The sequence below is a fragment of the Mesitornis unicolor genome, unplaced genomic scaffold (genome assembly GCF_000695765.1).
Source record: "Mesitornis unicolor isolate BGI_N332 unplaced genomic scaffold, ASM69576v1 scaffold50304, whole genome shotgun sequence".
Classification (NCBI taxonomy): Eukaryota; Metazoa; Chordata; class Aves; order Mesitornithiformes; family Mesitornithidae; genus Mesitornis; species Mesitornis unicolor.
Window position 1 is genome coordinate 19,439 of NW_010181698.1, and position 14,974 is coordinate 34,412.

General features: G+C 39.8%; 1 protein-coding gene across 1 annotated transcript in view; it reads right to left on the reverse strand.

Moving 5' to 3' along the window:
• LOC104535170 (FYVE, RhoGEF and PH domain-containing protein 6-like) overlaps positions 1-14,930 on the reverse strand; it is a gene marked incomplete at its 3' end in the record, with an annotated part of 31,004 nt that extends 16,074 nt beyond the window's left edge. Inside the window, exons 1-3 of the mRNA XM_010183489.1 lie at positions 14,831-14,930; positions 12,000-12,063; positions 4,056-6,521 (exon numbers count right to left, since the gene is read on the reverse strand). Of these exons, the coding sequence (XP_010181791.1) occupies positions 4,056-6,521; positions 12,000-12,063; positions 14,831-14,930 (2,630 nt within the window). The remainder of the gene's footprint in view (positions 1-4,055; positions 6,522-11,999; positions 12,064-14,830) is intronic.
• Positions 14,931-14,974: the final 44 nt, after the last annotated feature.

Here is a 14,974-nt window from a genome sequence, read left to right on the forward strand (position 1 = left end):
ACATTTTGCATGGAGATGCTCATTTCAGGAAAACAAATGGATTATACTAAATCAGCAGGGGTGGGAAAAATAGGAAGCAGTATTTAATTAAACCAACATTAAGATCTCAAAGGACTGTTGTCACATGGCGTTTGCCCCCAGCCCTTTCCAAAGAAAAAAACTCCTAGCCAGAAACACAATGACACAGCTATAAATCTCATCAAAAGCAATTAGCAGTTGTGCACATTTGCAGTATCTTGAAGGAACACTGTCAAAAGTAGCCAGGAAATACAGCATGCTATTCCCTGAAGGGTGAAGGGGCAGACTCGCTCAACCGGAACTACAATTCTCTTGCCTAAAACAAGGTAACAAACACCAAAAGGAAGCCCACGTGATCCAGAGAAGTTTAAGTTTCTGTTTTCTGCAGCATGTTCCAAGTCACGTTCACTGCTCATTTGCATTTTCATATTGCTGGACAAACGCACATTCAATTTTACTTTTGGTTTTAAGGAAGATTTTGTAGTCCTCCTCAGAATAAAGGTTTGTCACTAAAAAGGAGATAACCAATGCATAAATATCTTCTACTAAGAGTTTGTTGTTGTTTTTTTTTAAACGGTGTTACTCCAAAACAGAACTGTTTCAGCTAGTGATATATAGAAAATATAAAAATAATTGTTGTGGTGGTACAAGCAGCACTGACACATCACCTCACTTTTCAGGCCTGAGCCTGAATTTATAAAACAAATATCTAAAACAAACAACAAACCAACCCAAAGCCAAAGAGCTGCTTTCCCTGTTGTTATCTGCAACCAAATAACGATATTTAAGACTTCTACAGTTAACAGTATATTTTATATCCCACCTATTTTTCACTCACTTTGTTTACAGATTCCTCCTAATAACACATTTCATTAATTATCCATTTTAAATTTGTAGTTGAACAGGTAGACTAAGACAAAATAAACAATCCTTCAAAACCATCTCAAGAGACTTCTGTTTTCTATAGTGGAAACACAACATGGATTATCTGCTCCTAAGGTATTGTCATTACTTTCTTTATTAAGAATATTCCCCTGAACTACTTAAAACAAGCAAAACCCATCAGTCTCCCACTATCAGCATTCTGTCCCACCTCAGCGGTTCACATACCATATCAGGACCCTGGCTGCCTTCCTTTCAAAGCCAAGCCCACCTTCAGTGGAAGGGAGGCTGACATCAAATAACTCAAAAATCAAGTGGTGACAAGTGATACCTCACCATTAACTACCCAGGCCCTCCATTTGCATTTAACTCCCTGTGGGAAGACCCAAGCAAACAAACTGTATCTGAATTTCCTAAGACATATGAATTTAGGATAAGAGTGTCAGAAGCTATTACTGTTCTCCATTAAAGCATACTGGTTTCGCCACATGGGATCAGGAGGAAGTTTCTCAGTAACAACCGCAGCACTGGGCACATTATTAAAATTTTATTTCTTCCTCCAGAATGAAATGTAATATGGGGTAAAGACACCACTAAACTCTTCTAGTAATGACAACCCTGGTATTCAGAATTAATACACTACATACATGCTACTACAATGAGAAAAAAGTGCAAGGAATTTGTCTCTGAATTTCTGAGAAGAACTCTCTCATTTGTACGTTGGCTTTAATCATAAGACAATTTGCTTTGAGATCCCCATTAGCAGCGCATTGCAGGACTTTTATGTACCACAATCTATGAAAAAGAGTTAAGTGCGTGTTCCGACAGGCTGGGGAAAACACGAGGGGTAATTATTTCAATAACATCAGCACTGTTTCTCTAACCGGTTTTATAATACCACCTGGCCCAGGAAATGAGAAAAGGCTCTTAGAGAACTATGCAGAAAAGGTAAGACATTGATAAAGAAGCTTCAAAGGAGCTGAGATGATGGGAAACTGGAGAAGCTGCTTTCCTGGCTCTGTCCAGGCAAGGATCCTTACACCTCCCAATCCAGAGCCAAAGTGAATACTTGGAGCTGCTCTTCCAGCAGCAGCTGATCCAGGTCAGGAGACCACTGCCCCACTGTGCTCCTTCTTCTCCCACGGATTTCTTTGTTCCTTAAGATCTACTGAAGTAACTGCATGCATTAATTGTTTCCTAAGGCAGTTTCTGACAATGTAATTTAGTTTAAAATAAACACTTACATAAAGGGTTCTGGGTATGGTTTTCTATGGTGGTCTTTGAAAAGAAAAACACAACACACAGGAAGATCCAGCTTAAGGAGCAGCTACAGTTGCAGATGCGCCAAGGTGCAAGAGATCATTTAAACCCTTAAAACACCAATGGTACTGGTGAAGGTTGTGTGAAGGGAGAATAATCACAAACCTCTCACCATCAGCCAGGTGAGAAAACTACAAAAATTCACTCAGGGATCAACTGCAGTCTCATGCTTACCATACTTCATATATAGTAAATCAGTCTTTCTCATTTCCTAAAGCAAAGACATACATTGACTTGACCCAGAACCACAACATAAACCAAAACGGATCACATAAACACATAAAATATATCCCTATGAGTTTGTTGACACCCTTCTTCGGTAAATCAATTCAAGGGAATACTAAAAGAGTGTGGTCAAAACCCCCAAAAGATACCCAAAGATCAGATTTACACAAAAAAATACACTCAGGAACTTAAATGATGTCAAGACAAAACCAAGAAAAACCCTACTGTAAACAAGAAAAATGCTCAACAGGCACATGAATAAACATACCAATACCGAGCCCATAACCAGAAACCCTACTTCCCATGATAAGGGTTCATGCTTTCCACCAAACAGTCTAAGGTTAAGGATATCAACTCTATAAACCACTATTAACATAGGATGCCACTTAAAATATGTCGTCTCCTATATAAGACACACTCCCCTAAAGAACGGCCAGCTCTGATTCTTTGAAGCATGTGTTTGCAACAACACACATTCAAAATGAAATGAAACTTAGTAACTCGCAGTGAAAAATGAAGTTAAATGTGACTATAACCTAGCTAATTTATTCTTGTCAGTATGTATATACTTTCAACAGCATAAAGACATTTGTTGGGAACCTGGAAGTATACAGGCTTCATTAAAATCCATAATGCTGATTTGAGGCAAGTCTTGACAATCCTTAAGGCCAACTGATAAGCTGAGGTTAAGAAGTTAAATGATAGCATTTTGGGTCAAAACACTGCTTCACCTATTATCACACACTGACAGTCACAGTAAACAATGCTATTTAGGGAGAACATATGAGCCTGGACACTCTCTGAAGCCCATTCCTCTTCCCAGCATCCACAGTCACAGTATCACAGATATTTAAAGATCTGTTCCTGCCTATTCCATTGCACATTTGTTTTGGACATGTCTGTGAATCGGTCCAGTCCCTTTTTGAATCTGCTGAAATGATCTCTCTTCACCACCTCCTGAGACAACGAAACACAGCAGCAACATGCAGAGTCACCAGACCCCATCTTTCAGTAATATTCTGTGCGAGTCACACAGAACTTGTGCGTTACTACTACTTTTATTGCACCTGGAAGCACAGGGAGGCACAGAAGACTCGCTATATTCAGGGAGAGGCAATATCTTTTGTTATACCCCAAAAGCTTTCGAGACCTGATGAAGAATTTGCATAACCAAAAGTTTATCTGCTTTTCCCAGCTCTATCAGCTGATTTAAAAATGCATTCATTCCCCCTACAAACCTAGCAACTACGCACTCTATGGACGCTTATCCAAGTTCATCCTGAGGCTGCTGGTAAGGTTCATTCCTCTCAATTTAAGTATACTTGGATACAAATACATGACTGTATCTGATTTGCTTTAAATCTGGAAAAGCACATACATTAGTTTCCCAAATTGTTATCATACATAAGGAATAACTAGCTTATTTTTCCTCTTGACTCTTTACCAAGTCCAACAGTTTTCAAAACAGCAAAAGTATATAAAGATACAGAGCAATGACTGTCCTGCTGTCATTTAACGAAAGGGGCATAGCCTCTCAAGCTATCATTTAAACATGTTTACAGCCAGAGTAACAACAGAGCTGTTTAACTCCCCTTTCCTCTTTATTTTACCTGCCAAATCTCAAACGCCTGCTTGAAGCTTCACAAGGCTCCTCAACCTCATAGAAGCCAGGGCTCTGGTTGTCCATGCTGCCAGAGTTCTGCCATTCAAAGCAGAGATTTCTCCCCGTGCTCATAGCAAAAGGCAAGTTCTCGTACTCAGGTATTTCCTCGTAGTGACGCACGTTCTCGTACTCCGGAGCACAAGCGCTGGGTACAGAATTCAAATGCGTTTGCGACAAATTCTCTCCCAAAAGTACATGCCCATCTAAAGACTCCAGCCTTTGGTTACTTCGCATCTCAGGTTGACTTCTGTTTCTCTGCCTCTTCCTCTGTAATGCTGGACTACTTATTTCTACAGAATGCGCCTTGGTAGATTTAGCCTTCCTTTCACCACCTATAGATGTTACATTCCGGTTGCTACCACCTCCATGCCTGTCCCCAGTGGAAAGGTTGGCAATAGCACTATCCACGGACTGGCTGCCTTTAGATAGAAATTTTTGGAAGTCACTTTTCATTAAGCAAACCGACAGTTTCATGTTGAGAAACTTTTTCAAACTATTTTTCTTCTGATGCTCTTTGCAAGGCTTGTCTGTCCTTTCCATGTCCACAGAGGAGAGAGATTTGGCCCTGGGCTTTGTCACAACAGTCAAGTGGTTGAAGTTGGTAGTGATGTTAGCAGTTTTTAATGACCCAGAATTTCCTGTCAGTGGAAGAATAGGGTGAGGTAACTTCCAGACGGGTTTCTCGGAAGAACGTTTGGGTATGTCGCAGGATGACAGTGCACCTTCCTCCTTGGCTGGTGGACACATGAAGTGAGGTCCCTCCAGAACGCTGTTTGATTTGTCCTCACTGGAAGGGTAAGAGCTTTTCTCCACAAGCTCTGCTGATGCAGCTTTTTTCAGCAGGCCAGCAGCTGGTAGGCTGTGCCTCTGTGGTTTCTTAGGAATGACTTTTGGAGAACATTCATCCTTTATTTTAACTTCTTTACCTTCCAGTTTTTGTGGGGAAACATGGAGGCTATTGGAAGTAGATGGGTGCTGACTGCTAGTTATTTTGAGTTGCTTTGGCAAACTCATGGACAAAGTATCACACCTGACAAAGTTAGTCCTTTTGTCCACACCATCTAGCATACTGGAATCATCTGTCACCTCATCTATGGAGTTAACTAAGTTATGGTCTGCATCCAAAGGCCATTCAACGCTTTCCACCAAATCAGAAGTTTTGTGTAACAACTGAGGCAAAAGATTCTGTGAAGTTGACTCTTCTGTAGCAGGTTCCTTCACCTGATGCGTTTTGTCTGCATTGCTTTGAGTTATCTCACATTTTTCAGGATGAAGCCTTTCTGTATCATTGTTATAACAAACACTTTGACCAAGGATATTAATTTTTGCTGGCTTTTTAAAGCTTTGCTCTGCAAGCCCAAAGGAATCTTTCTCTGAATGAGAAGGTTCCTTTGTTCCTTCTCCTGCGGTGTCTATGCCATCCTGACGGACAAGACATGCAGCGCGTGGCTTTCTTGGCTTAGGGACAGGAAGCACTTTTGAGCTCAGGACTGACGAAGATGTTTCAGAGGAGGTTTTATCAGCATCTGCTTTCATAGCTATTTCACCTGAAAATGTACTATTGCTACTTAAAATTTCATTTTCCAGAATTTCTTGGTCCAATGTGCAAGAGCAACTGTGGTTATTTTCAGTCAAACCATGACAATTTTTGGACATCTGAAACTCATCGGCAGTGAGCTTACCATCAGTATTTTGTTGCTTCCCTTTAGCTACCTCAGAAGATGAAGAAGACTGTACAAGTTCCATAAACTCTATTTTAACATTGTTCTTGGAACTGCTGCCATCCCCTTTGTCAAGTTTGTCTGCATACCTGTGCCTCACAGGACTGCTGTTAGGAAACACTCCATGAGTTAGAACGTCCTTCAGTTTCTCTTCCAAAATGCTGGCTTTCAAAACCACCTGATTTCTAGTTACCAGTTTTTCACTGTGACCATCCCCCAGAGCTAGTGCAGTTTTTTCACCAACTTTGATGTTCTCCAAGTTTTCAAAGTGCCCAAAAATTATCTGAGTTTTGCAGGTGTTCTCCCCATTTCCAAGCTTATGAAGGCATTCGAATTTGCAAGATGACATTGGTAGAATATACGCTGTGTTACTGGTACTCTCTTCCGAGGCTTCATTTTTATAGTTCAAGTGGTCTAATGTTTGAGAAGAATCTCCCCTGTGCTCCTCAAAGCTTTTTGTGCTTTTTCTTGTAGATGATGGAGGTTTGACTTCTGGAATGGATGAGCTCTTGAGAACCTTTGGTTTTGGTGCAATTGCTGGCTTGGTTTTCCTTGCTGCTTGTATAACACCAGAAAGTACAACATCAGGCTTTGGTGCAACAGGTGGAGGCGTCGCCTTGTGTCCTACCACAAATTTTGGTTTGGGGGCCACTGGTGGCTTCTTAATTTCTAGGAAGGATGAAAAACAAAGACTTTAGTCACCATCAGCCCACAGAATGACTTCTCCCACACCGCAGTATTATCAGAGGTTTTGTATCGTCTAAATCACACAATCTACAGCATCTCAGTGTACATACATACATTTTTATCTTTAAAAGCTTCCCTCCTTTCCCTGCCACTGCTTTTTTACTAGTTGCCTTTCTTCTTTTTAACAGGCACAATCAAGAAGTGGTAGAAAAAGTTTTCAATGGTAACTTGTTCATTAAAACCAGTTTAACTTTATGAAAGTGCATGTCCTTGCTCAGATGCTGAAGTACAATGCTAATAAAAACAGAGCAGATCAGCCTTGTTTTGCAGTTTGAACTGTTATAATAATGTAACTTTAAAATGGTGCAAATATGCTAAGTGCCTTGTGTATAAGCCACAGAGACAACAGAACAGCTAGGTTAACTACCAAGAGAGTTCAGTTCCTTCCCCTACCACCTTTGTAACCTAGAATTCCCCTTTCCCTGCTGCTGCTGCTTCTCAATCAACATTGAGATGGATTATCATATCAGCTGTAAAACCGGCATGGCACTACCATCAGTTCAGTGAAATGAGTCTGTGGTGTGAAGTTAATACAGTAATTTGTAGTAAGTCAGTACTTTCCTACTGTAAAATGCTATTTCTGTGCCTCTTGTAAAATGACTTTTCCCAACATGTTACTGTCTGACCTAGAAACAGTCTCCACTGCTCTGACTTATGACCCACTTGACAGCACAAGATGACAAACCCTGGGGGAAGTGGACAGCAGGAAAAGGAGCACATGAGGAACTTGGCGATTACAGAGCTTTAATGGTGTTGTGGGTTTTGGGTGGTTTTGGGGTTTTTTGTTTGCTTGTTTAGCGTTTTTAAGGTATGCCTGAAACTTTTTAATATTGCAGGAGATCATTTATGACCAATTTATTTCCTTATGTTAGAAAAATTTCAGATTTCTAAGTGCTTTGAGTGATTTTTGACATATGAAAACTGATTGATAAAGTAAACAAGTTTCTCATTCTGTTTTCCTTATGTACTACCTCTGTATTTATTACCTTTGCTTTGAATGATATTTTGGTATACTCTCAGGAAGTCATACACATTTTAAATAAAACTCTCAGGAAAAAAAGCTAATTAACATTTCACATGCAAAGAGACTGAGTAAGCCATTGATTTATTATTCCCTTTGAACTGTGAGTTTGGTGTTTGGTTGGTTTTTCTCACCATTATTTTTATTATAGATGCACAAGTATATCTTAATCTTTAGCATGGAAAGATGACACTAAAGTTTCAGACTTCGGGTTCTTTCTGTTTAGGATTTTGTTTGTTTGTTTGAAAGAAGTCTAGATAGTAAGAAAAAAAAAAAGGCAGATGCCCTCAGTTGCAAGCATTTCCCAAACACTAAGCCACTGCTCTAAGTAGACAGCCAGAAACAATGTCTCTACTATAGAAACAGGAAAACCATGTTTTTCTAGGACATGAATCACTAAATGGTATCCAGACTGACTCCACTTACACTCAGAATAGCTGCCCTTGCTGCAATTATATTAGCAAAGAGGTAAACCCGATGGCAGAGATAATTTTTAAGACATTTTGCAAGAGGGAATGCAGCATTTCTTTCAAAAGGCACAGCTCCCTATAGGCACGAATGACAGCTCAAAGTGACTGAACTACCAGCAAAGTATGTACAAAGTTTCCCACACAGTGAAGTGTCAATAGTTTGATTGGAAAAACAAATTAACCCATTGAATGGGCAACCACTGATCCTGAACAGCACAAGAGCTGTACACTCACTTTCAGACAAGGCAACTGCCTTTTCAGTTGGAGAATGAAGAGATGGCAACAAAGGAGCCTGGTTTTTCCAGTAAAAACCAAGGAAGGGATGCCCAGTTTGTCACAGAACACAAGGCAGCAGCAGACCTGGGCCACATTCAGTAATTCAGTTTATTAAGATATTAAAGCTCCCTGAAAACAAGAGAGAAACAGTCTGCTTGGAAACCCTTCCTGATGCCCGAGTGAGAGAAACAGATTGCAGAAGATACAGGAGATTAAGCACTGGCTTGGTAAGTGATATCCTGCAAAGCACTCATTCCACTCCACAAATTGAAGCCCATAAGCCTTGGAAGTTTCTTTCTCCAGTGAAACTGCCTAATGTTTTGGACAGCAATCAAACTCAATTACTTTGCAGGGCTTTCAACTAGTGTTTATTAGGGAGGACACTCAGAAGTTACAATATGGTGCCATTATCTGAATATGAGATTCAAAACTAAAACATGAAAATGTAAGGGATGCAAAGAAAGAAAACAGTTGGTTATATGCCAACAGTGGAAACCTGGATAATGAACAGAGCAAGAAAAAAAAAATCATTCCTGATAACAAATGCAATTCAATACAATTTCTGAAGCCTAGCAGAATTTTTCAAATTACTTCAACATTAAAAACCATTGGCACAGACAGAAGAGACGGGCAATTTGTGTGCATAATAAAGACACCACTATCTGCTTTAAAGTGATTGCTCATTTCATCTAGAGTAGATATAGGCCAGTGTATTAACAGGGACATTAGTGTCTCGGTATCAATACGGATCTGCAGTCAACCGCTCAATCAGAAAGGAATGTGATGAAGAGCCCTTTCAAACATAAATATGACGTGAGAGGAAAGACTCCAGGAAAGGAATGCATACCAGTAGTTTTCTTCAACAAAATATCCCTAGTTTTTTGAAAAAGACAAGTGATGAACTTGGAAAAGAAAAAAAAAATCACAGCAGCTAGGCAAGGGTAAAAATATACCAGGTTTCTATTGGAAATCAAGAATTAGAGTTCAGTTGATTATAAACTAATTTAATTCACCGTGTGTGGATAAAAACCAGTTCTCCATAACACAGTGCTTTAAAAAGGATAATTTCCCATCCTGAATAGAAAGAAAACTAAGTAGGAGGCAACTGTTAAATATAAAGGTGTAAGGAATGACTGGAAGTCATATGAGAATGACTTTTTGTTAAATGACAAGCATAAGCAAGCCTCTCTGGTGAAAACCAATAAACATAATCAGGGAAACATTATGCAACAAATGCATGGAGTGGTGAGTTGTTTGGACAACAGGCTTTTTCCTGGTGCCATATGGACCTGTTTACCTAAGAACAGAGATGGTTGGTTATACCTGGGAGAGTAAAAACCACAGAGAATTTGGAAATCGTTGTAGAGAGTTATTTTATGAGAGCTCCTTGCAGGTCTGCAACTAAACGGTAAATAATCCTCCAAATTACAAGGAGGTAAATATAAAAAGATGAAGGGAGCTGAAAATGTTTCTGTACACAGCACCTGCCAGACTGTTAATGAAATGCTATGTCACCTTCTGGCATTCTTAGATGAAAACTTGGAACAAATGCAAGAAATAACTACAAAGTAGCCAAGACCTAAAAATCATGAACAGAATCCCAAGAAAGCTCATCCTGCTTAAATTAACCAAGAATATAAGTGAGATGGTCACAGTATATGTATTTATGCATATATGAAAGATTTTTGATGACAGATGGCTCATTAATCAGGAAAAAAAAGACACTATGAGATCCCATAGCTGACCACTGAAGTTTGACAAGTTCAAACTAGAAACAAAGCTTTTAAATTATTATTAAACCCAAAGGATAATTCATTACAGGAATATGTCGCCTAGGGTTGTGGTGGAGCCACCAGCACTTACGGACGATCTAAACTCACTTTCTGAGATGTGTAGAAGTTTCAGAGGAAACTTTGGACTGGACATTGGCTTCTCTCTCTTGTCTTACTCAGGAGAGGAGAACAGAGAATGACTATGATTTCCCCTGCTCCTCTCTTCAATCTTACCTCTTCCAAGAGGAGCCCTGCATCCATACTAGCATCATGGGTTACCCATAGTAAACCCAAACATAAGAGCAGAAACACAAAGTTTTATTTGCATAAACAGATGAAATGATGAGGAGCCAGCGAAGCAGCCAGAGACGTCCTCTGACTTGCTTGACTAGGCAAAGGAAGAAATCTATAAATAAAGTGACTAACAAAGCTGCCATCACCAACAGGAAACCTACAGCGCATCTAAGAGCAGCCAACAACATCTTCAGTGCTGAAGAAAAAAAAATGCTTAAAAAATACCAACACACCCAACACCGTTAAAAAAGTAGATTAAAAAGGGCATTTTCTAACAATAAATAGCCATTAGCACCACCTATGCAGGTCAATGCGTATGCTCTTTGTCTGACTTCAGCTCACAGCACAGAGAACAGCCATTTGTCCCTGGTGAATGATCTCCTCCGGCGTGCTGAGGAAGACACAGCATCCATTCTCATCCCGCTAAGCTCCTCTGTGACCGACACTCATTATTGCTCGATCAGCACACATTCCTGTCCTACCTTCAAGTTGTTTTAGAGGACTATGAGAACATACTGCAGCAACTTCTACTGTCAGTGTTTTGTCCGTAAGGTGTCCATTTCTGTTCTTCACATGATAGGATTTGGCAATTGAGGACCTCACTTAAAAATGCTCATCTGTCTTCTCCTAAGCAATATCATGAAGGAGCAGGAAAGCCAACAAGACAGTGCAGTCTTAAGCACTATTATAACACAGCTTTGAATCTGCTCCTCAAATTTTTACCTGTTATCTTCCCTGTTCAGCACAGGAACAGGGCGAAAAAGAAGATATATGAAGTAGAATTGAGGCAAGAAAAAAAATAAAAAATCAAATAGCACTACCTGTTCTGCAATTAACTCCACTACTGCTAAAGGAACATTTTCCCAGGTTATCTTTATGCTCATACTTTTGAGATTACAACTTCTACACTTGGAACAACAAAAGAACAAGTTATGTTCACCTGCATCTGTCCAAGAAACAGGGACAAATGGTTCTGGATGCTGTCGTGCAAGCATAACTTGATACTCCTTTCCTTGCAAAGCTTTGCATGCACAGGGGCCTCTCTCCTGTATTCAGGGTCTGGGTCTGTCTCTGGACAGACAAGAGGCATCCCCATAGCAGGATCCTGCAATCCATCCTCAAGCAATATCCTTTTTGGACCACAAAATAGTAGCAAGACAGTAAAAGTTAATCAGTGTAACATAAGATTTTGACAGCAGCTGGACCTAAACCTAAGGTACAGGTACACAATCAAGTCACTATGGGGTAAGCCAAGGTGTGAATTTAACAAATCAGCTACTCTATAGAAGCTGGCCATGTATATACAAAGTAGTTTATCCCTTTTCACCTATGAGGTGAAATCTATGTCACGTACTACTTGGCATATCTATTTCACAGGTACTGGGAAGGGAAAAGAAAAGGGCTTGAAACAGTTACCGCTTAGCAGCTGTCCTACTGTCAATGTATACATATTGGCTTTCTCATGGCACCTTGTTTACATCTGTACACTGTATTCTCAGAGTTAGGAAATCACATCTGTAGGCTATATATGAAAATAATATGATGCCTAGAAGGTATCTACCAAAGATTCAATGTGCTGTTCTTTCTTACATGAAGGACGAGCTTGCTCCAACAGCCAATTTACTGTTTGTGGGACTACTTTTGGCATAAAACCCTACAACTCACAGACACAAAACAAGAAGGCCAATCCGGCTTTTAAAAAGCACGTAGGGATAGAGGTTATTATTGCTATACATTTGGGATACGGCCAGAGATTGTTGTGATGGTAGTTAATACACCACACAGAGAAACAGATAAAGTATTATAAAACTTCAGTTTTAATGACTCACAAGAAGGCTTTTCAGTTCAAATACTTTGCCTTCAGTTACTAAAAGAAAGTCTCATCAGGTGAACACCTCAAAAAATTATTGAGATCATTAGTTTATTTCCTGAAAATGTGTATTTATTTTCTCACTATGCAGAGGCTCTGTTTTCCTCAGGTGCCACAATGCACAGAAGAAAACAAAAAAAGGAATGAGTCATGACATCCCGGATGATAACACATGTAGTTTTTAAAATGCAAGGGGAAAATGATAGTTTCCAAGCCACTATGGTTTTAGAAAACATCCTAAATAAACTACAAAAGGAAAGCATTAATTTCAAGATCTCGAGTTCCTCAATGACTTGTTGAAATAAAACAGGAAAGTTGAAGATAACTTTAGAGTAAGGACAAGAGATGAATAAACAAACTTTTAAGATCGCATGTGGAGATAGAGCTGAGTAACTCTAACGAGATTTGACATATTAGAGGGTTAAAGGGACATTAAACCCTATAGGCCTCATTTTTTCAGTCCTTGAAAGCAATGAAGTTTGATTGGAAAAGTCATGTTGATTTTGTTTATTCTGTTCCTGCTGTGTTTTCTTTCCCTTTGAATTACATTTTTGACATTAAAATACATTACATATTTCTCATTGCTGTTGTCAAATCAGATTTCAAATCTGAGTTATATATTCTGCCCACATTAAATAAGCTGTATAGATTCACATATAAGGACCGTTTCTTCAGCAAGAAATAATAAATGTCAAACTCATAACTCTGAGCTTTTGTTTTTCCCTTTTAAAGGCAAGGCGCATACTTGAAGACAGCACAATAGTTCCAGGCAGAAAATGAGTAAATGCACATTCATCAGCGCTGTATATAAAGAATATGCAGTACATGAGAAAGCAATGAGAGGAAAAATAGCTATAAATGAAGGGTGAAACCAACATACAGGTTGATCACTACAGTCGGATAATTTTTAAATTATCTAGAAGTATTTTAAATAAGTGCTATAGTTTCTTAGTTCTAACAAGTCCAGATCTACATAGACATTTTCACATATATAAGCAACAGCTATGGCAGAACTTCTTCACCTATTACTGAATTACTTCCAGCTCTGGACTGAGAAGCAAGTAAAACAATTTTTAGAGGAACCAGAAAAGATATATAGCAACAATATGCACCACAGTATTACCAGAGCAATAACTGAATTCACAATCTAAATAATTTCCATGTAGGAAACAGATCCTATAGATCGCAAGAATGAAATTAAAATGTAGGAGTTAGTAAGTTTTCACTTGAGCAACAGCTTTATAAAGCATGCTTATATATTTCAAGAGCTAAATCCTGGAGCAATAGAGAGATGGATGTCTAACCTTCAGAACTGTCTTCGGTCAGTTCCTCAGTTTCTTCATATCCTGCCTATGAGCTTCCCAACTAAAATGCCAAAAGCTGTCATGACGCTGTCAGCAGGATCAGGAATCTCTGATCCTGTTTCACCTGTTCCCTATACAATTTTTTTATCCTCACACAATCCATCACACACAAAATACTCTTCATCCCCTCTTCAAAATACTTCACATGCCCCTCAGCCTCCCTCTTCCTGCCCACCAGGGCTCTCTCTATGCCTTCCCCTTCAAATCCCTTGCTAAAATTCACATTTTCCATGAACCTGTCACACTTTCTTCTTGCTGATGTTTCTCAGCATCCCTTTCTCTTTTGCCTTCTAAGTGACTTTGTTTACCAGAACCTCTTCCTTCTCACTTTCCCCACAAACACACCCCATCGCAACATAAATGAAAACAGACGCGGTCACACAACCTCAGCCCTAGAAGTCTTGAAATCACTGTTTAGTGATGAAAATCTAACCAACTTTCTGAAACTTAGTACCTTATCAAATTTTATTCTAACAGCCCAGCTCTAAGCTCTTGAGCACCCCCTAACACTTATCTTTTATTTGCACAGCTGTTTAACTCTTAAAAGAGCAGGGGTGAATTGTACTACCAGCAGAACCACTAAACAAGGCGAACATACGATGCAGCTGTTAAATAGAGATGATATCCAGCTTTATTACATGTTTTTCTAGATCTAAACAAAATAACTTCTATCATATATAGCCGAGATAACTTAATTAACACTGGACTTGATAACAGTTTGACATATCAGAGAGGAAAACACCAAGAAATAGGTTGACGGCTTTGCTTGATATCTGCATATTGCATTTTCTTTAGAACGCCCCTCACTCCCTGAAACCCTTACAGGAAGCACTTCGCTGCTTCAGGGTTACACTGCAATTAGCCGTGTTTCCACCCAGTACATCATAACTTACACATGACACCCTTTCAATGCAGAAACGACTCCTATCCTCGTCTTCGAGCAGACTAAGAAGGGAATCCGCTACTCTAACAGATGGCTGAGCGAAAGTACTAAAACAAAAAAATAGGAGCAACTCCCTTAAACACGGGGAGCTCTTGTTTTAAACCAAGAATTTGCCTTGAAGCTCTCTTTAGGCATAAAATTGGCAGCGGCCAAGAAAAGGAGGGGAGGAAAGGTAAGGAGGGCACAGAAGTAGCTCGGTTGCAACCAGCAGCTGGGACGCCCAGAAGCGAAGGCTTCCCAGTACCGCCAGTACCCAGGGCAGGTTCACCCCTGAAGAAAGCTGGAGCTCCGCCGCTGACAAACTTTCGCGACTCCGCCGAGGCAGCCGGAGCCATCACCCGCATCCGGGTGCCGCCTTGCTTGCCACAACGCCCGGCCTCCGACAGGT